At 48.9% G+C, this 22,568-nt stretch overlaps 1 protein-coding gene across 5 annotated transcripts in view; it reads left to right on the top strand.

The window, feature by feature from the left end:
* Positions 1-5,933: 5,933 nt before the first annotated feature.
* PDE8A (phosphodiesterase 8A) overlaps positions 5,934-22,568 on the top strand; it is a 120,078-nt gene continuing 103,443 nt past the window's right edge. The window contains exon 1 of one of the 5 annotated variants that reach the window (XM_073227054.1): positions 5,934-6,134. Coding sequence is in view for 3 of the 5 variants with exons in the window: in XM_073227051.1 (XP_073083152.1) it covers positions 7,613-7,804 (192 nt within the window). In the remaining 2 variants the exon portion in view is untranslated. Of the gene's footprint in view, positions 6,135-6,179; positions 6,990-7,025; positions 7,805-22,568 lie in introns of those variants that run through there. The other 4 variants (XM_073227053.1, XM_073227051.1, XM_073227050.1 and 1 more) reach the window with 4 other exon arrangements.

The raw sequence follows: 22,568 nt of genomic DNA, 5'->3' as shown, positions 1-22,568 counted from the left end.
GAAACACGGAGTTTATGCGAGTCTGGTCTCCCAGCCACAGGACCATCGAGCTGGGCACTGGCAAGCTTTCACATTTCAGAAGGAAAGGGAAACTTTCTGAATTCACCTCCCTCTGTTCTTTCGGATCAGCCGCAGCGGGGGCACAGGAGCTGGGTGGCCCACCAAAGCTGGAAGCGCCGTCACTGCTGATTACGCGCTGGGGAAGACCGTCCTGCCCCCGCTCAGACTTGCATGTCCTGTTGGGTTCTGTGTGCAGAGGGGCGGCTGCAGGGTGGAAAATCACCTAGGGCCGTCTTCATCCAACCCTCTAGTCAGAGAAGCTGCAGGTGGGTGAGAAAACTAACATTTCTTAGAAGCTAGAACTGTTGGCACTGACGTCCATCACTGCGCAAAAGGGTGTAGTGGGGGAGGATGCCGCCGACTGGACAGCCTGGTTTTCTCACGCACGTACGGTGTGACCTTGAACATTTCCCCTCTTGCCAAGCCTTTGTTTCCTTCTTTGCCAAGAGAAGGTGAATCCCAAGATGTTAAGTTTAAAAAGGACAGGGAACTTCATCTGGTTGGCCTAATATGTCAGGTAGAATGCTTTTGGCTGCAGATAACAGAAGGCCCAACTAAAAATAACTGAAACAACAGAAATTACTGCACCATCTAACAAGAAGTTGAGGCATCGGGTGTTTCTGGAGTGGTTAATCCAGCAGCCCTGTGATTATATTTGGGCCCGCAATGACACAGGCCCTTCCCACCTTTCCATCCTGCCATCCTCGGGTGTTGGCAGCTCCCCCATGGTGGCCAGGTGGCTGAAACAGCTCCAGGTGTCACTTTCTCAGCCATTCCAGAACAGCAAATGGTTAGATGTCTCCCTTGTGTCTCTTTTCAGAGACACAGAAACCTCTCTGCACAGTCTCCCAGCAAAGGCCCTACCCCTCATGGACCAGGGTTGTGCTGCGGTCCCATGACCAAACCAGTCCCCGATGTTGGGAAAGGGGTGACTGTGATTGGGAAGGGCGTGTGAGGCATGTGACAAAAGCGGGAAGAAAGTGAGAGGGGAGTGGCTGTGGGTAGGTTTGCCGCCGCTCCCGCGGGACCTGTGGGGAGAGAGATCCTCAAATCACACAGGCTCTGGGGGTGTCGGGAGTCAGTGTAGTCCTGCTTCCTGGACAAGCTGTGTCATCCCAGCTGGTTGCTTTTCCGGCCCAGATGATCTAGAAGCACTCAGGATCCCACGGCCACTCTGAGACATAATTCTCTAGAGCTTCCCCAAGCCCTCGAGGTTTGTCTGCCTCCAATCCCAGTAGGTCCCTAATGAGAAGTTGCTATGGCCTGGTGGTTAAGAGCTCCTAGGGCAGACAGAATCAGGACCAGATCCCGTCTCTGCCCTGTGTGCCCTTTGTTGATCCCAGCAGACCGCCCTGGCAGCCGCTGGCAGGGAGACCACCTGCTGGGAGAGTAGCAGGCCCAGCAGTCACCCCTGTCCCTGACCGTAGCAATCAGTGGCCAGCCAAGAGAGTGGAAACCACTGGAGATATTCCAGGCAGAGCAGTTATAAGGGAGGGAGCTGGTTACAGTGGTGTCAGAAGGCCTGGAGGGACAAAGGTGAGCCAAGGGTGCTACCCAGGGGTCAGGAAGCTGCTCTGTAGGGGAGCTGGGCCCACATGCCCTCGCCGAGCGGCTCCTCCCGCCATCGCTGCCACCGAGCCAGCTGCGGCCACTGCGACTGATGCCATCAGAGTCAGGGTGGCTTTTCCCTGCCTCCTGCCTCCTGATGTCCTCAGTGCCCCCACTGGCCAAACCCAGCTGGAAACCAGCTGGTCAGGAGCAGACGGAAGGGAACAGACTGAGGTCCTAGCAGTTCCTATGTGGAACAGAAACATGTAAGCTAAACATCAAATGCATGGATTGCAGCACCAGAGAGGCCTGGGTTTGTGTTCTTGTTCTGTGACCTTGGTCGGAGAACACCCCCCTCGTGTGAGCTTTGGCTTATGCATCCGTAGGACAGGAATGATAACACACCTATCTGGGAGTGTGGTTGTGAAGCCTCAAAAGAAAATCACTGTAAAGAGCCTTTTAACCTTAGCTTAAAAGGGGCTCAGCTCCTGAATATACTCTACCGCTTTCAGTTCCTGAATATACATTGCTCTTTCCTCTCATCTCAGGGCCTTTTTACTCTGTACTTTCTCTTACCTCTGCCTGAAATGTTCTTTCCTATATTTTTTTTATCTCATTACTTCTAATTCGTTTTCCGATGCTCACTCTCATCTGTCCACAATTAAGTCATTTCCCTCCTGGTACACACTCAGAGTTCCTTTTGCGTCACAGCACTCATCAGTGTGTAATCAGACTCCTGTGAAGTTGGATGACAACTGCCTCCCACCCCGGATTATGAACTCCGTGAAGCTGGGGTTCTTCTAATCATTGTACCCTCGTGTGCAGCCCGGAGCCTGCACACGCTGGACGCTCAGTAGCGCATGTACACGGAGGGATGAATCTGGGATCCTGGTCACGGCGAGGCCCAGCCTGTTACCTTTTCCCAGCTGCACTGCCACTCGGACCAGAATCCACCCCCAGCAAAGTCTGCTACAAGCAGGCGTGGAAAGCACTTACACAGGCCACATGTCCCCAGGAGAGAGAATGACAGTTTTCCCACGGGACCTGGGACCCTTGAGATCCAGAACTTTGGGAGGGTGATTTAGGCTAAGAGAACCGACTTGATGAATCAGTAGAGAAGCCAGGGGAAAAAGAAGGGTTTCTCTGGATTAAGAGCTTTAAGAGGAATGATTCATGATCGTTGTGGCTGACATTTAAAAAGCCCCGAATACTTTTGGTAACCACTGTGCCATTTTGCATTCTGCCTCATATTTATCCTGGGAATGAGGCAGCCCTCAGTTGCTCTGGGGTTCATCACATTTCACTTTCTGCTTCTCAAGCATCAGTGATGCCTGGCTCCTCAGTTTCCCATATGTAACCTATTATTGCCAAACTTATTTTCACAAAGGGTCTTGCCCAGTAGAGGCAAGTCGGGCTTTGGTGTCAGAGAAGGAACAGTTTGCAACCTGGTTCTGCCATCTGCTATCTGTGTGACCTAGGACAAGTTACTTAACCTCTCTGAGCCTCCGTTTCCTCTCCAATAAAGTGAGAATAATGCCACCTTCACGGGGCTTTGGGTAGATGTAGATGGGGATGTTTCTAAGCTATGGTGGATGGTGGAAGGAGTGGGAAATAGCTCATGTGTTGTGGAGGAGATGGGGAAGCCACAGGGACCCCATCTGCCCAGGGGTGCGTGTGAACCTGATTCCCCAAGAGAAAGTCCGTGGACAAGAGCCAGCAGGGCTCCTGGCCCAGAAATAAACTGCAAGATGCAGGGCACAGTGTGGCTTGGCTGTGTGTGTGTGTGTGTATGTATGTATGTATGTATGTATATGGGGAGAGTGTGTGATAGTACATGTGTAGGGTGGTCAACCAGCCTGGTTTGCCTGGAACATGCATTTATTAAAGACTTGGGAGTAATAAGAGGAATAAAGATAAGGAGGCTTATGAATCTGGAGATGACCAGGACAGACCTTACATCTGGAACTCCTAGATCCCCCTTATCCACGGGTGGAGGTATCCAGGGATTGCCCCTTCCCAGTCATCCAGCCTCCGCGGGGCTGGGCATTCATTTCCCCACATCCCTTCTGGAGCTGGGGTAGAGTGAAAGGGTGCAGACCTTTTGACCAAATAATTCAACTTTTAGGAGTCCATCCTACAGAAAAAGCTATGTTCAAGGGTGTTCACTGCAGCCCTATTTGTGATATTGTAATAGCCGTACACACGCGTGTGTGTGTGTGATAATGTTTAATATAGAAACATATCTGAAAACATATGGTCCCAACTGTTAACAATAGTTACCTTTAGGGAAGGAACAGAGTGAGGAAGGAAAAGAGACTTTCCTTTTCCTCTGCGCACTTGATTTACTCCTGTTTGGTGTGATTTTTCCAGCATGTATGCATGTGTAAATTACAGATGTGTAATTTAAAAATAATTTTAAAAAAATCACATCCTATGAAGTTTTGAAAGAGAAATAAACCTGATGGAGTCTGATGCCATAGATTCTCAGGGGTATTGATCCTTATGGTGATTCCATTTCCTCCCGAGGTTTCCCGCGGTCTGGGGGCGGCCCCGAGGAGAGCGATATTGACCCGCCCAGGAGAAGGTGGTGAGCTAAGGTACAGGGGTCAGGCATTTGACATCATAGCCCATTTAGTCCCTCTGAGGTAGATCCCGCTAGTCCCGGGAGGTCAGGGGAGGAGAGCCCGCGGGGCCGTCGTTCAGATGGCGGCGGGGTGCAGCTCCCTCCAGCCCAGGCTAACGGGGAGTGCTGGGGAAGGGAAGGGAAGGCACTGGAAGCCTGCAGGGCGGACTTTGGACTTTGCGTGGCTGACCCCTGGGTGGAAGAAAAGAGAACTGGCCTATAAGGGATAAGCTTTAGTGAAAGAGGCGTGAAAACAGCAGATTTGGATTTTAGATGAACAAAGCTGCGCAGGACCCCACACATCTCCTTGTCTCTAATAAACGTTAGGCTGGCCCTGAGGCCATTCTCAGGGAATGGACGCATAGTGCAGGGGGCTGGGCCCAGGCTGGTGTCTGTCCCTTGGTTTGTCTCCTTTCCTGCTTCATTGACCTCATGCCTGAGTCTTAGGAGTAGACATTCAACTAGACTCTGAGCCTTGTGGGGGCTGTGCAGCTCTGTGGGGGTGGGGGACCCTGCACTCAGGTGGAATAGATTGTGGGTGGTAGTAGAGTGTGTTCTGCTGGGAGCCGCAGAACTTCCAGGTGCCCACATGGCTGGCATGGGGGAGGGGTGCCTCTCCTCTAGCAAGTCTGGGATTGTTCATGAGCTCCTGAGACCTCTAAGTGGTGGGATTCTTCAGGGCCCTGGGAATCCTGGCTTAGCCGGTGGGTGGCATATGCCAGTGAAGTTTGGGTTACTTCTGTCAATGTGACCCCTTTTTGGGGCTACCATCACCGAGGCTGGGAAAATTGGTTGAAAGGTATTCAGGGACTCAAGGTGCAGTTAAGGGCATGGTAGAGCTGCTGTTAGTTGCTTGAAGGTAAGATGGGTGTGTGTGTGTGTGTGTGTGACTTCCTGGTGTGTTCCAGACTGAGTTCCTGGGTGTGGAAAAAAGGGGGGTGGGTTGCTGTGACCCAGAAGCAGGCAGATGAGTCCTACCTTTCCTGTCTGCTTCTGCATAGTTCTTAGCTTTAGGTTTCTAAGTGTAGAGGCCCCAAATTGCAGAGCTGGAAATCTATCCAGCAGTTCTCTAGGAACAGAGAGGGTGACCAGCTTAGCCTGGTACAGGGCAGCTTAGGGTAGCAGCGAGACCCCAGTGGGGAAAATCATTCCCACCCCACCTCCACCCCCCAGTCAGCACAGAGGTAGAGAATTTCCGAGATTAGGCCGGAACACCGACGGCCTGCCTGGGAAGGAAGGCCAGGAGGGCTGGCACAGCCTGAAGCCCCGGCGGAGGCAAGGTCAGTGCCAGGAGTGATCCAGGCCGGACTTTTCCGCAGGCGGGGAGGGGAGGACAGGGCACGTGCGCGCTGGTGATTCAAAGCGCTTTATCAATTGCTCCATTTATAAATGTTCAGATTCTGCCTGGAAAAATTATCTTAGCAAATCTGCAGAAAACAGCTCTTCATTTTAGACAGAATAACGGGTGACAGTAAAAATATTTTCCTGTGTCTTTCAGGACGTCTTCATTGAGCTGGTGGTACTTTTATAATGCAGGGCGGCATAAATATTATTGCGCAATGCGCTTAAACTTGATAATGGGGTCGTGAACCAGTGGCTTGTGCCCGCTCGCTGGTAAGGAGGGCGAGAGGCACGAGGCTGCTCTCGGGATACGCGGCCTTTCTGCTCCGCCGCCTCCGGGAAGCTGCGCTGTGCGCGCCACGGGCCGGAGGACCTCGGGCCTCAGGGTCCCTGGCGTCCTGCAGCCCAAGCGGCCGCGGCGGACCCGGCCCGAGACTTCGCCGCGGTCCCAGCACTACGGCAGAGACTCCAGCCCGGAGCCTGTCTCCGGGTCTTCAGAGCAGCCGGGCCCGCGGCGGGAGCGGCGCCCGCTCAGGGTCGTCCCTGGGCCGCGCGAGTAAAGGTGTGGACGGCGGGCGCGGGAAGGGACCGGCCGCGCCGGGGCCGCCGCGGGCCAGGGACCAAGGGGGGCAGTTGGGGGTGCGTGTCGGACGCCCAGGGATGCGGCCCTCCAGTTGTTGGGCCGGGCGCCCGAGGCCCACAGGTTCACCGTCCAGGGGCGCGCAGCGCGCTGGGGCGGCGTGGGAGGCGCGGCTCTGACCGCGCACCCGGCGTTCTGCGCCCGGAAGCAAGGAGCCCTCGGGGTCGCGGGCCCCCGAGGGCGACCAGTTCTTCGGGTGAGAGGAGAGGATGCAGGCCCCGGCCCGACCCGAAACGTAGCTCGTCAGCACCGCAGCCTCCCCGTGGCCCGGGTCGCCCGGCGTGGTGCTCAGGGCCTCGGCGCGCTTCGGGGCGCCCTTTGCCTGCGGCCCCCGCAGTAACGCCCAGGCCCGGCCGGGACCCTCTCGGCAGCCCCCAAACGGATGGCCGAGGAGAGCTCCAAGGCTCCCAGATAGACCCGCCCAAGTCACGCGGCTGCTACGTGTCTGAAACGAGGTTCCAACACAGCTCTGCGCGTTTTGGTGGCCGCCGGCCCGGGGCCGGAGTCCGGCGGCCCGCGCGGCTGTGTGGCCTTGGGCAAGTCCCTTCCCCTCCCCGGCGGCCGCGGCCGCGCATGCTCAGGCGCGGGCGGGCGGCCAGCTGCTTTGCATTGACGCCAGCGCCCGCCAGAGGTCACCGCTGGGGGCTGGGCGCGGCGCGCTGCCGGCAAGACCTGGCCCGGAGCGCGGAGCCGGAGCCGCCCGGCCCGCAGCTCCCGGGGGAGCGCAGCCGCTCCTGAGCTTCTCGACGGCGCGGACCAAAGCCGGCCGCAGCCCAGGTGCCTCCTTCCCTGCGTGGGCACGCGCGGCCTCGCCGCCCCAACGGGCCCATCCGACCGCTGCGCCCCCACGGCGAGCGCGGCGTGGCTGTACTGCTCCGCCGCCGGCGCTCGGGCCGAGGGCGTTCACTCGCGGGAGGCGGCCCCGGCCTCGGGGCGGCGTGGGGGCGGCCCCGAGGGCAGCAGCCGACGAGCGGCCGCCCCGGGGCGCTCTCCTCTGGGGGTCGCGTCGCCGGCGGCCGGGGCGGCGCTGCGCGGGCGGCGCGGGCCCGGCGGCTCCCGGGTTGGAGAGCGCAGATCTCCTCCCTCGAGACTCCCCGGAAGCGTGGCGCGGCCGAGGCGCGCGGCGGCGTGAGGGAGGCGGCGGCGGCCCCCGCCCCGGGAAGGGCATGTTCGGAGGGGCGGCCGCGGCGCGCCGCCCGCCCCAGCGCCCCCTGCCCGCCGCCGCCGCGCCCGCACCGCGATAAAAGGGGCGGCCGCGCTTCCTGGCGCGAGACCCGCGCTCGCCGCCGCCGCCCGGCCAGGCGGCATGACACGGCGCCCGCGGCGGCCCCGAGGCGCCGGGCAGGCCTGCTGAGCGGATCGCGGCCGCCCGCCAGCGTGTCCGCGGCTCCGCCGCCAGCATGGGCTGCGCGCCGAGCATCCACGTTTCCGAGGGCCGGGCGGCGCACCCCGGCGGCAGGGAGGCCGAGGACGCGCCGGGCGGGCCGAGCCTCCCGCACGGCCAGCGGACGACCGCCTCGCTCGTGGCCCGCGGCGCCGGCCTCGTGGGGTCCGAGCCTCGTGGCGGCAGCGGCCACGGCAGCAGCGAGAAGGTAGGAGCGGCGGGGCTCTGGGGCTGCGGCGTCCCGGTCCGGGGTCGGGGGGGGCGGCTCTGGCGGACGCCAGGAGCGCGGCCTGCCGGGGTGGCGTCCGGAGGGGACCGGCCCGCGCCCTCGGGGCTCCGGTCGGTGGGGCTCGCCGAGCCGCGGCGCCGTGCCGGGCGCATCTGACGTCTCGGGCCGCGGGGCCCGCCGTGAACTGGTGAGGCGCCCGAATGGGTTCCGGGGAGCGCGCGCGCGGAACCCCGAGGACTCCCTGGCGCGGCCCTGAGACGTCGTCGGGGTGAACTTTGTTCTGGGGGTTCTCGTGGGGGAGAGGGAAGGGAGGGCGGCTAGAACTTGACGCCGGCGCCCTGGCGCCTGCCACCCTGTTTTGTCTTCCCCGTGTCGGCTTTGCACGCGCGTGCAGTCGCCCTTTTCCAGTTTCTCGGGACTGTTGAAATGCAGTCTGGAGCAACATCGGCTTTGCTTTATTGCACACGCATTTGAGGTTCGCGTTCATCAGCACGCGTGCTGTATTGAAAGCATATCTAATGAGGATATATTATTAGACAAGCGAGTTTTGAAGCATTCGGCAGAGCAAGGTTAATTTTTTATTAAGCATTCTTACTGGGACACTTCGTGACTTTGTAAAAATTGCTTGTCTTCTCCAGCGCGTCGCATTGCCTTGGCTTATGTTTTGACAAAAGTTGCTGGGCCGAGTCCTCATTAAGGTTTTCTAAAGGGAACGTAATAAAAAGAAAAACGGGGGAAATGTTCATTAAGGCCCAGAGCAGCAGTTTTCCAGTTCTCTGATTTGGAATTTTAGAGCTGAAATTCATATGTTTATGTTTTATTAAACCAGAAAAAAAATTCCGGTGCCTGTGGCCGCCGGTTGTTGATCATCCCTCTGGTCGCTGCTGCTTTTTAAGTCATCTGCAAGATTGTCGTGGTTTCCTTGCTTTCTGAGGACCGCTTCACCTCCCAAGTTTGAGGGATACAGTTTGGTTCAGTTTCTGTCTTGAATTTCTAGCAGGCATCGTGGTAACCTTTTCTATATGAAAGTGAAGTCTTTCATTCATTGTTGCTTAACAAAGATGAACTGATTTCCCTTCCCCTCCCCACGTGAAAATTTAACTCTGTTCTGATGATCAGAAGTTGAATTCCTTTTGCTATAGATTCTCTGAAAAAACCTGTGGTTTTAGACTATTAACCCAAGCTGCTCTTAATACCAGTGTAATGCTGATACATGAAGCCTACCTAACTGGATTAAAAAAAACAAAGGCATTACATAGGTGAAGTTCATATGGAAACTTTAACATCTGTCAAGTGTCTGACCCAAAGCTAATACTGGTTATCTTGCATTAACCAATACTAAACTTTTAGGTCACTGAAGTAGCCACTTTAGAAGGAGGCCCTTGTTTTACTGGCTTTTTTGTGGCGGTGTGGGTGTCCTAAAATTCACCTAGGTGCCTCGTGTCTCCAGTGCAGCTATCCACAGTGTCTGTAGGCCCGCTAAATTTCTTGGAGTCCTAAATACTCTGTCCTTTTGCCAGACCATTGTCTTGAGCTGGGGCCCAGAAAAATACATTTATCATTACAGTGCCAAATCCAGTGGCATGCATATAGTAGGTGCTAAATAAATGTTTGTTGAATTTGCTTTTTTTACTGTTAACTCAATGTTGGAACTTTCTGTCACTGAAAGTTGATTCCCTAATAAGCTTTAAGATAATATAAGTATATCCAAAGGAGACATGATATTATAAATAACAGCACCACAACCACAGAAATAATAGTCCCATGCTTGTTATTTACAAACTGTACTAAGGCAATGAATTTTTAAAAATTAAGATATTAAATATACTCTAGAAATTTAAGAATACATGTTTAGAGAAGCAGATAAACTTACAGCCATTTAGCAAAATCAAATTAGTATCTGGTAGAGTTCCTTTACATTAACATATCAAGATCCAATTTTAGTTCATTAAATTTTTTTTCTTAAAAATATGGTAAGTCAGCATATCACTGAGTACATTTCAAAGAGAAATTCACTGGTGGGAGTTTCTGTTTTCCTGTAGCATATAGTAAACACCAGTTCATCAACACTTGGGAGACTGGTAATTAATTGCATTTTCAGATTAAACAGTGCATCCCCTGCACATTTAATATAGCCCATGTATATTCCCTGAAGCAGTTTGTGGACTGTTAATATATATCAATGAAAAAAGGATCCATGTAAAAATTAATTTGGGAAATACTGGTTCAGACTAAGCTCAGCAGATTTCTTTCCTGCAGGATTTATCAGAAAACTTAATTTCCTAAAATACACTGTGAATATCCAAATGGTGTTCAGCATGTGCAACATTTCCCATGTTTGACTGTGGAGCCCTTTTATTGAGGTATATCTTGGGTAGGCCCCATGGTAAGACATGAGTCCCAGTATGAAATAACCAATATTCAAAGTACAAGAAACGTACTTGACAGTAAAGCTCGATAAACATACTTGGCTTCTTAATGATTCCAAAGGTACTTTAGAATCTTGTAATGCATTAGGCTTGGTCATCTTTATGAACTTAAGTTATCACTAAAAATAGACTGTTTATGCATTTCAGGAGGTGTAGTCTATGTGGTTACAGATAAAGAATGCTGTGTTCTCTCTGAACACTTACAGTTTTGTTTTGAATCAGGGTGAACTTTGACAGTAACATTTCAGTGTTTTTTTGTCAGTCTTTGGATTCACTTCGTTTTCCCTTTCCTTAGCTGGGGATTGAGTTGCCCTTGAAAGATATGAGCATGGAGGTGGGAGTGTCAGAGGAGACCCGCCTCCCCCCACCCCGTTTAGCAAACACCCAGCGCCTGCTAATGATCAAGGCCGTCTGCCACCCGGGTGTCCCTGGTCAGCTCTGTGACGGTGGCGGTCACGTCTGTTTTGTTCGCTGCTGTATCCCCCCACACAGTAGGCCTTCCACAGACGTTTGTTGGATTGGAGAATAGTGTGAAACAGGGTGTAGAAGTGGAAAATCCACCCAGCCCATGTAAAGGAGAAATAGAAACCAGTTTTAACTAGAGTGGAGACTGTAGAATTTAGGTTTTTCACACATCTTTGGTGCTCTTTCAGAGCATTTGTACCCAGAGAATAATATATTTCCACCCTGGTGAGCAGAGGAGATTTCTCTTGAAAGATTTAAGGATTCGCACAGCTGGGAGGGCAGGGCCCAGCAGGTGACAGCCATGCGCCGCCCTAACCTCTGTCCCAGGCTCGCTGCCCTCAGCGCCCAGGCACCTCCCAGGTGGGCTCTCCGCTTGCCTGTCTGTAGTCTTGGTGCCTGGCTTCCTCCTTCCCTCCACCCCACCTTCTCTTGTTCTTCATCGCCCCCCTCTTCTTCCTAGTCTTTTCCTCTCTGCTTTTCCCTGCCAGCCCACCTTCCTCCACAAATCTGGCCAAACTACCCACCCGAGTCAACCAAAGTTGAGTGGTTTCTTAGCTGTGGAATAAATTTGCTGCCAGCTTTTACTGTACAGAGCGGATTAATCACTTTTCTATATTGCCCTAAACTAAAGCAGATTTCTCCGTGTGTGTGGCCTGATTTTTTTGCCCCACTTAGGGTCACTGACTCTTGGTAGATTGATTATATGGTATTACTGAGTTTCCCTGTAAAAGTATAGTTGAGAAAATGAGACTCAACTCTCTGTTCCTGAAATAAGTTGACCATAATTTATCTCTGGTGCTTGGGGCAGAGTTCTCTTACCATTACATTCTTAAGCCACTTGATGTATTCCAAATATAACAGAGAATATTATCTTGTCAGGCCTAGCTATAAGGTACTGCTTTTCACGTTTTCTTGAGTTCCTATTCAATACATAAAATGCTTTGCGTTTGTACATGTATTTTTAGTGCTTCATATCACCACCACCAGAACGGGTAAGTGTGGTTCCTGAAGGCAGATGTGATGAGTGTCACAGCTCTTAGCTCAGCGCCGCCCTGGGCTGGCCTTCGCCCTCTGCACTGCAGTGAGGGTCGGGATGAGACCCGTGGTCCCTTGTGGCGCATATGTCCCCTGTGAAGTGGCCGTGACACTGGTTTTCCCTTGGATGGCCTGTGTATTTGGCTTGGGTTCTTCAGTGGGGAAGGTTTACGACATGAGGTCACGAGGTGAGACAGACATCTCAGAATAACCTGAAATGCTTTACAGGACAGAATCTTCTTAAAAATTAAAATAAAAAAAGTCACGGAACAGAGGGAGAAGTTGCCTGGAACATGAGTAACCCCTTGGCCTTGTCCAAGATGATTGTGTTCAGCCTGGTTTCTCCGTACAGTGAGATGGTAGGAGGCTTTGGACCTTGAAGATCTAAGAGTTCAGACTATTTACAGTAATAATATCCACCATTTCTGGTGTGCTTTCTGTGTTGCAGGGAGCGTGCTGGATGCCCGACAGATGTTAGTTACGTCATTTAAACCTTACAGCCCTGTGGGATGCCTGGTATCATTTCCCTTTTGCAGATAAGGCCGCAGAGGTTGGAAACTCACCCTTGCTCAGACAGTCAAGCCAGTATTCAAACCCGCCATTGCTTAGTCTTATCCCCTGGGTGGTTGCTGTCAGTTATCTCCATTATATCTCCTATTCTCTAGCTTTCTGCTAGGCTACAGATGTCCCAGGTCCCACCTGGGTTTTAATCCTGAGTCAGCATTATCCGGATTTTGTTAATTCTTGACTTTCTGGGGAGCTTGGTTCCAGCCCTAGCTTAGGTTTCCCTGTTTGTGGGAGCTGCAGCTGTATTTGGCCCTGTCCCAGGTAACTCCTGGGGTCGGGCATTGGGAGGCCCCTAGTCGCTCCTCTTTGCTCTCTGAGATGAGTTGGCAGGCATCCCTTGGGAGTCCTTCCCCCTCTCCCTTCCTCCTGCTCAGGCTGCAGGTAGCCTTGCTTAGCCGGGGGCGCCCTGGGACCTGTTCTTCCCATCAGCCTTACCCGGAGTGCAGCTCCAGCACCCGTCCCTGCCCCACTGCCCTGCGTGTACATATCCTCCCAGAGTGATTCAAGGCCCAGCTCAAGTTTTTCTTAAGCCCCTGGCTGTACTTGAGCTCTCTTTTCTCTGCTCTTGGGACCCTCCCTTGTAGCCCTCCTGGGCCTAGGATTTCTGTCTTGAGCCTCCTGAATTATAGGCCTCTGGAGGGCAAGGACCGTGTCCTGGTTTCAGTACTGTTCCCAGAGTGGTAGGCACACTAACTAAATGTTTGGATAAATACACCAGTCTCTCAGGCCGAAAGGGCTCTTATGCATATTACATGGGTCTATCTCACCTTGTTAAAAAATTTAACAAAAATTGTTGGAATGTGCTGTATGTGTTTTAACAAAAAGCTCAAATAACCTGAAGCCAGTGATTAATCTGTGGCGTGATTAGTAAAGCTTTCGCCTCTAATTTTGACTGTTAGGGTTGAGCAATATTCCTGGTCCTCTACTTTTGTTCTGCTCTGGTAAGAAGAGTGATGGAATATCTTGTCAGGGAACTATTTTGATAAGTTTTGCACTGCAGTTTCTTAGCTACAGGCATCAAATGCCGCTTGCCCATCCACACCGACCAGAGACTGGCCTCAAAGAACCCAGGGAGTGGGACTTGGCGGTGCTTTTATTCTGTGTGGGTTGGAAATACACCTTTGGTCTGTTGAATTCCTGCTCTTGGACTGCGTGTCTCCCTCTCGTGTCCTGTTGGTCCCTACAATAGCCGCTTGAGTTCCTCTCACTCTGCTCACGGGACGACCCAAAGGGCTATGCACGCCAGCAGTTTCCGTGGCACCTTCAAATGTCTGGACTGGACAGCCGCTCCCCGCGAGGTGGGTGCGAAAGATTACAGGAGGGAGAGCCAGACACATTGGTTTTAGGTCCAGCTCCATCAGGTCCTAGATGTGTGATATTTGCCAAGTTCTTATCCTGCGTTTTCTGAAGCATAAGAAGAAGACCTGGGTATTAGTGAGAGGATTACTTAACAGCAATCTGTGTGGGAGCGTTTTGTAAACTCCAAGGCGCTGTCACATGTAAGGGTTGATCTTGTACTTTCACGTTTCTCAAAGGCAGACTGCTTAAATACATCTGCTTATTCTTAAAAGCATCTCTCTTCTTTAAGAGATGTTTCTGTCTTTTCCCTAATATTTTGTTGTGAAAAATCCTACAGCAAAGCTGAAAGAATTTGCCTGTCTACCTGCCACCTAGATTCTTCCTATATTTTCCTTCGAACATTTTCCTATATTTGCTTTATCATTATTTCTCCATCCCTTTATCCACCCAGTAATCCATTTTATTTTTTCACGCAGTTCAGAGTTCCACATACCAGTATGCTTAACCCCTAAACACTTAAGTATGCATATTACTTACCAGAGTTCCAAATTTGTTTCCTTTTGTTTGACAAATGTTTATGCCCATGTAATGTAAATTTCTGTCAAGATACAGAATATTACCATCACCCTAGAAAGTCCTCTGCTCCACTGGCAACCACTATTCTGATTTTTTTCCCATTATAAATTATTTTTACCTATTCAGGACTTCATATAGATATCATCCTAAAGCATGTGTTCTGTGTAAGACTTCTTTCACTCAGCAGAATATTTTGGAGATTCATCTATGTTGAATGAGTCAGTAGCTTGTTCTTTTCTTGCTGAGTAATGTTCTGTTGTATGACTACAGAACTCATTTATCCATTCTCTTGTTGATATTAGGGTTCCTAATTTTTGGCTGCTAAGAATAAAGCTATGAAAATCTAGTATGAATTATTTTGTCGACCTATGCTTTCATTTCTCTTGGGTAAGTACCGAGAAGTGGAATTGCTGGGATAGCTAAAGCTTGGCTTTTTAAGAAACGGCTTGATCTTTCCCCCAGATGCTTATACAATTTCACACTCCTGCTAAAAATGTATAATAAAAGTTCAGCTGCTCCACATCCTTGCCACCATTTGGCGTATCAGTCTTTTTTTTAACAGCCGTTCTGATGGGTGTGTATAGTGGTTTCTCACTGTGGTTTTGATTTGCATTTCTTCGATGGCTAATAATTTTGGGTACTTTTTATATGCTTATTGATCATTTATATAACTTCCTCTTTGAAGTTTTTAACACTTTTTCTTATTAAAAGGAAATGTAAATATTGTCAAGACTAATGAGTAGGGAAGGACTTACCAAACAAGTTACACAAACCATTTACCATAAAGGAAAGAGTTCATAAATTCAACCACCTTGAAGTAAAGACATCTCATGAAAAGAGAATGAAAAGGAAGGAAGCCGTAGACTGGAAGCAGGTATTTATAACACACAATACCAATCAAGGATTAGAATCCAGAATATGTGTGTAGAACTCCTAAGAGTCAGTAAGGAAAACACAGCCCAACTGAAAAATAGGCAGACAGGGACAGACTCGTCATTACAGAGGGAACTGAATGGCTAATAAACATAAGAGAAGATACGCAACCTCATTGGGGAAATGCAAATTAAAAGCACAATGCAATAACATTTTACACCCACCAAACTGGCAAGCATTTAAAAGCCTGATGGTATATTTTGAGGAATTCTTCAGCAGTGGAGGTGGAAGTGTTCAACCACTTGGGAAAACCATCGTCACCACCAAGTAGAGCTGAAAGTATGACTCTGTGACCTGGCAGCCTCACCCCTAGAAACATGTACACGTGTGCGATGGAAACACACGCAAGAATGTTCAGAGCAGCATTGCTTTTTATGGCAAACTTTTTGATTAAACCCAAATATCAACAACATAGTGGACAAGCTGTGATATGCTCAAATACTGGAATAGTTTACAGCTTTGGAAACGATTATATTATAGCTACAGGTATCAATGTAGATCATTTTCAAAACTTAATGTTGAGAGAAGACGATTCTTCTTAAAGTTTAACTGCTAAGCAATATATAATGTAGGAATATATATATATATATATAATATTCACATAGATATTAAAGCTATAAAGAAAACCAAAGAAATGAAAACCAGGAAATTCAGTTAGGCAAAGTTTATTTTAAGGACTGAAATGATTAGGAGGTTAATTTGAGTGCCTCGTGTGGAGGATACGGGAGGACTATGCTGGGCCCTATCCTGAGGGCACAAGCAGCCTTCTCTGGAGAGGGGGGGCAGGCCTCTGCCCTGGGCCCGGAGGGTGTGCAGGGGGAGGCAGGAGCTTGGTCTGGACTGGCCTCGAGCGGGCGGACCTGGATAGGCAGAAACGGGCTGTGTGTGGTCGGGGCTGCTGCCCTTTCCGCAGGCTGAGGAGGCTGAGCAGGGCCGGAGGCGGGGCCCAAAGGCCAGGCTGGGGAGCTTGAAGTCCACCCTGGAAACCTCAGAAAACTGCCAAAGGCTTTTCATTTTCAGCAGGGTAGTTACAGGGTATTTTACCAAGTTTCTCTGGAGGAAATTGCAGTGGGTGGGGTGAGGCAGAACTCGAGGTGGGGCACTGCCCAGGGGGGTGTTGCCCTGGTTAAACAGGCACAGGCGTGGCCAGGTACAGCTAACTTAGCGCCCTGCTTTGGGAAGGGAGGGAATGAACAAGGAAACGCTGATCAGCGGGGGACAGAGTGGATCTGGGGGGGGCAGGGTGAGGGAAGGGGAGAGTGACTCGGAGCTGGGGGCACCAGCGTGGAGGGCCTGTGGTGGCACAGCTGGTACAGGGCGTGTGGTTTACCAGGTGCTGCTGTGTCTATGCATCATCCCGTTTGACGTTCCCCAAACTCCTGTGAGGTGGAAAAGAGGGATTCACTTTACCTGTGAAGACCTGAAGAAGAAGAAGAAAGTTAAAGAGATGAGAGGGCTTGCCCGAGCTGCGGTGCCCGCTTTCGGGAACAGCCTCGCTGAAATAGCGCGGTGTCGAAGCCAGATGGAAGAGGTTAGAGAGTTTTTAAAAAAGCCTTTCTTTTCTCTTGGTTCTGGGTTTATTTTACAAAAGTAAACTTTTACTGTTCCTCATTGCAAAGAATGTTCATTGTAGAAATCTTGAAAACTGCAGAAAAGAACAAGGATCATTGAAATTCCCTAACACTTAAACTGTACAATCGGGGTAGCTTCTCCTGCGTGGTGGTAGGTTCCCGTGTTCCCTTCCATCCATGCAGGTCACTGTAAATAACTCACGGAAAACTAATTTTTAAACAGTTTTGTTCTTTAGTTCTAGGAAACATTTAGCTGTTATTTCTCCAAATGTTGCACCCCTCCCATTTCCTCGCTTCCCCTCCTTGCAGCTGCCTCCAAGCGACAGGACTCACGCACCTCGGGGCCTGCGCCGTGTCCCCTCCGCTTCCCACCTCTGTTGCGTGCTGTGGGAGGATTCTCAGCCCGCTCTTTTAGCTCATGGATTCGTTCTTCGGGGTCTGCTCTGCTGTCTAGCCCATTGAATTTTTAAATTGGACAGTTTCTGTGTTTCGATTTATGGTTTGTGCTCTTCATATGTGTTTGTGCATGTTTCTTGCTTGCAGCTACTCTTTTTGAGGATATTAATCATACACACTTTAAGGTCCTTTCCTGGTTATTTAATTCAAAACTTTTTTTTGAGGTAAAAATGCACTTAGCAAAGTGTACAAAATCTTAAAGTGTACAGCTTAATAAAATTTTACCCACATATGCTTCATGTAACCACCACCCAGATCAAGACAGAGCATTTCTGGCACCCCAGAAGGCTGCCTCATGGCTGTTCATTATTTTTTATTATCTTAAAAACATTTTATTGTGAAAAATGTTAAATAGACACCATTCTTGAGGGAGTTTTACAGTGAGCCTTGGTGTACCCTGCTCCTGCATTTTACAGTAGCATTTACTGTACTTGCTGTATCACATATACCCACCTGTCCTCCTGCTATCTCTCTATCTCCTTTTTCTTTGACTCTTTTTAAAGGAAGTGCAGACATCAGTACACTGGCCTTTAACATTGCAACATGCATATCTCTAATAAGAGTTCAATATTTGTTTAGCTTTGTACTCTTTTGAGGTAAAATTTACATACAGGCATACCTCAGAGACATTGTGGGTGTACCAGACCCCTGCAATCAAGGGGATATCTCAATAAAGTGAGGGAAATGAAATGATTTGTTCGGTGTCCTGTTATGTTTACACTATACTGTAGTCTGTTAGGTGTGTGAAGCACTATACCTAAAAAAAGAATAATCCATTTACTTTAATTAAAAATACTTTATTGCTAAAAATGCTAACCATGTGAGCTTTCAGCAAGTTGTAATCTTTTTGCTGGGGTGGAAAGTCTTGCCTCCATGCCGATGGCTGCCAACGGGTCGGGGTGGGGGTTGCTGAAGGCTGGGGTGGCCGGGGCGGTTGCTTAGGATAAGACGGGGGGCAGTTTGCCGCGTGGATGGACTCTTCCTTCCGCCAGTGACTCCTCTGCAGCAGGTGATGCCGTCTGATAGCATTTTACCCACAGTAGAACCTCCTCAAAACTGGAAGCAATCCTCTCAAACCCTCCTGCTGCTTTATTAACTAAGTTTATGTCATATTTTAAATCCATTACTGTCACTGCAACAATCTTCACAGCATCTTCACCAGGAGTAGATTCTGTCTCAAGAAGCCATTTTCTTTGCTGATCCATTAGGAGCAGCTCCTCATCTGCTCCAGTTTCATCCTGAGACGCAGCCGTTCAGCCCCACCTGCAGGCTCCACTTCTGCTTCTCGCTGTTTCCACCACAGCCGCAGGGACGTCCTCCACTGAAGCCCTGAGCCCCCCGAGTCATCCAGGAGGGCTGGGGTCAGCTTCTCCCAAACCCCTGTTCATGTGTCCGCTTTGACCTCTTCCCATGAGGCAGCAATGTCCCTCATGGCATCCAGAGCGGCGAGTCCTTTCCGGAAGGCTTTCACCGCCTTTGCCCAGGCCCATCAGAGGGTCACCACCTGTGGCAGCGGTTGTCTTTTCAGAATGGTAACTGAGCCCTGGCTTCAACTTACAGTCCCCAGTGCATTAGGTCCTAGCAAGGGTGACAGCCTGTCCTTTGAGGCCAGGCCCTGACTTCTCCTCTGTAGCTGTGAAAGTCCTAGAAGGCATCTTCCGGTAGGAGGCTGTTTCCCCCACACTGAGAGTCTGCTGATTAGCGTGGCACCTTCACGAATGATCTCAGCCGGGCCTTCTGCGTCACCTGCTGCAGCTTCTCCACCAGCACCTGCTGCCCCTCTTGCGCTTCTATGTCATGGAGGCGGCTCCCTTCCTCAAGCCTCAGGAACCAGCCTCCGCCAGCTTCAGGCTCATCTGCAGCTCCTCACCTCTCTCAGCACAGGATTCGTTAGGGCCTTGCTCGGGACTGGGATTTGGTTTAAGGAAACGTTGTGGCTGGTTTGATCTCCTACCCCGACCACTGGAACTTCCTCCACATCAGCGGTAAGGCTGTTTCCCTTCCTGTCACCCGTGTGCTCACTGAGCAGCCCTTGATTTCCTTCGAGAGCTTTCCCCTGCCTCACAGCCTGGCTGACTGGCACGGGAGGCTGAGCTCTCGGCCCCTCCTGGCTGTTGACGTGCCCTCCTCACTAAGCCTGGTCGTTTCTAGCTTTAGGTTTAAAGTGAGAGACATTCGACTTGAACACTTAGAGGCCATTGTAGGGTTATTAATTGGCCTAATTTCAATATTGTTGTGTCTCAGGGAACAGGGGGGCTGAGGAGAGGGAGAGATGGGGAATGACTGGTCAGTGGAGCTGTCAGAACACACACATTTATCGATTAAGTTTGCTGTCTTACATGGGCACAGTTGGTGGTGCCCCAAAACAATTAGAACAGTAACATCAAAGATCGCTGATCACATATCACTGTCACAAATATAATAACAATGACAAGTTTGAAATATTGCAAGAATTACTGAAATGTAACACAGAGACACAAAGTAAGCAAATCCTCTTTGAAAAATGGTACCAAAAGACTTTCTTGTTGCAGGGGTGCCTCAAACCTTCAATTTGTAAAAAAACGTACTACCTGTGAAGCTCAGTAAACAAAGTACAGTAAAAATGAGGTGTGCCTGATAGTGAAATGTACACTTACGGCACACTTGTGGAGTTTTTATGAAGACATATGTATACTTGGGTAATCCAGCTCTTTATCTGGATGTAGATCACTCTCCTCACCCCAGAAAGTCCCCGCCACGTCCTTTCTCAGGCATCCTCGCAGCCACCCTCTTAATTCATTTCCCATTGTAGATTAGCTTTGTCTGTCTGGTCTAACTTCATGGAAGTGTGAACTTTTATAGTATGTACTCTTTTATGTGGTACTTCTTTCCCTTGGCATCATGTTTCGGAGCTTTGTCTGTGTTTCCTGTATCAGTGGTTCATAGTATTGTATCTATTAACTTTTGAAAGCTCCTGATAACAGAGTGTTAAACTGCCCCAGAAGGATGTGGCCGGAGCTCTTACGCTTCCCACAACCTGATTGTGACAGTGGCATTTGTTGCTATTTTAATTTGAACTCATTTCATTTATTTTTTTCCCCCCAAGTGTTTTTCGGACACTTGGAGTTCCTCTTCTGTGAACTACTGTTCATGTCTGATGCCTATTTCTCTATTTGGATTTTAGAGTTTTAAAAAGTTTTTTATAAGAGCTTTTTCATATGTTTGGAGTTAAGTTTTATCTCATGTTTACTGTAAGTCTTTTCCTCTAGCCTTTTTATTAGATGTGTTATTTTTTAAAAATTACAGACATTTTATGTTTATGAAATCAGATCCAGCACTCTCCCTTTTATGCTTTTCCCATTTGCTTTATACATTGTCATCTTTTATTGGAGAAGAAGTTTGTGTATTGTAGGAAATTAGCAAATGCTGAAGTGGTTTTCACCACCTAGAAGTCATTTATTGTCGTGTGTTAGTATGTTTCTAACTTTCTATGCTTCCAGCTTTCTATATGTGTATATACATGCATTCTCTCATTGAAATTAGATCATGTCGTGCATACTGGCTTCTTTAAAAATTGTAGTAAAAATAACAAATTGTACTATTTTAATCGGTTTTAAGTGCATTAATGGCATCCATGGTGTTGTGCAGCCATCACTGCCATCCCTCTCCAGAACCTTTTCGTCAGCTGAAACTGCAAACCCGTTAAACAGTAACTCCTCGTTCCCCAGCCCCTGGCAACCACTGTTCTTCTTTTGATGACTCTAAGTGCCTCATAAGTGGACTCGTGTAGTATTTGTGCTTTTGTGACTGACTGACTTCACGTAATATATTCAAGGTTCATCCATGTTGTAGCATGTAGCGAAGTTTCATCCTTTTTTAAGGGCTGAATATTCCATTGTCTGTATATAGCACATTGTGTTTATCCATTCCTCCATTGGGGGATGCTGGGCTGATTTTACCCTTTGGTTGTTGCAGATAATGCTGCTGTGTTCATAGCATCACTGTCCCCGCTTTCAATTCTTTCGGGTGTATATATATATAAGGAATATATATATATATATCCAGAAGTGGAATTGCTGGATCATATGGTAATTCCACTTTTAACTTTTTGAGGATAAAGTACTTACAACTTGTTTTAATTTTTGAGGATATCTACCATAAGTACATACTGCTTTGCAGTAGAGTTTTTTCAGCCAATAATCTGCATATTTCCATTTCAGTAATATATTTTGTCTAATTTCCATACCAATATCCCCTGTGATTCCAGCTGCATCTGCTTGTTACCACCCTTACATTCTTTTAACCTAGCAACCCCTGCTATTTTTTTTTTACTTTTATTACACTGACTTGTTAAAGACACCTGACAACTTCTGAATTTGTTTTATTGCTTCCTTCGAGTGTCATTCAGCTTCCCTTCCATCTGCTGTATTTCCTGTAAACTAGGAGTTGTGTCTAAAATGGATTAAAGTTAAGTATTTATGGTTAGAATACATCACTGGTGATACACAAGTCACATAGAAGATACAGCATCTGATTGATCCACCATTACAGATTTTCAGATTGACTACTGGGTTAGGCTGATGAAAATCTGATCCTTCCATTCTTTCATTAGGTTCCCTTGATATGACCAGAAAGTGACCTATGTCCAGTTCACCATAGGCTGTTCGCCTTAGAGCTCCCCACCTCCTGCCCCTTAGCACCAATTGATAATCCTTATCTGAAATAAGAATTCTGATTAGGGTTAATGAATGTTTCCTAATTGAGTTACTTTTCTACATGGAGTAGTTTATGTCCTGTAAACTAGAAATCTCCATCAATTGGGACTAGGGCTGTTTGATTACTATAAAATATAGTTCCTTTTGGAAAGGCAGGATAAATGTTTAATTTTCCCTTTAATTAATGATTTTAATAGTAAGGAGTTGCAGCCTCAAATTATTGTTTTTAATTTACTTTTTTGAGTATCATTGTGAACAAAAGGATTTTCATTGGTTGAATGTGTTGTTTCTAGTATAGTCTTTCTTTTTTTTTAAGACTGAAATTGTAATACCTTTGTTCTCCTTCAAACAACTGACTCCTGTATCTTTTTGACATGATCCTATTAATCTCCGAAAGCACAGCCAGATGTCCCAAGCTCAGCCTGTGTCCCAAAGCTGCATTCCGTGTCCCAGACTGGCAGTGAGCCTTTTGTCCCGGTGCCTTTGTCCCCTTAGTGCGGCTGGTGTTGGGAGCTACACTCTGGGTGCTGGGGGTACTCATCACTCCAGGAGTAACACTGTTTTGTAGCCATTTTAGTGGTTAGACCTAGGAAATAGATACATTAAAAAAACCTAATCGATGCGATTCATACGTATTTTCAATTTATATGTATTAATTCATTATTCTAATTTGTTTTTTATAATTGTATCCCTTTTCTCTTACACTGACAATTTTTAT

The sequence above is a fragment of the Manis javanica genome, chromosome 18 (assembly GCF_040802235.1).
Source record: "Manis javanica isolate MJ-LG chromosome 18, MJ_LKY, whole genome shotgun sequence".
Classification (NCBI taxonomy): domain Eukaryota; kingdom Metazoa; phylum Chordata; class Mammalia; order Pholidota; family Manidae; genus Manis; species Manis javanica.
The sequence above is the reverse complement of the archived record's forward strand: the minus strand, read 5'-3'. Positions and strand labels throughout refer to the sequence as shown.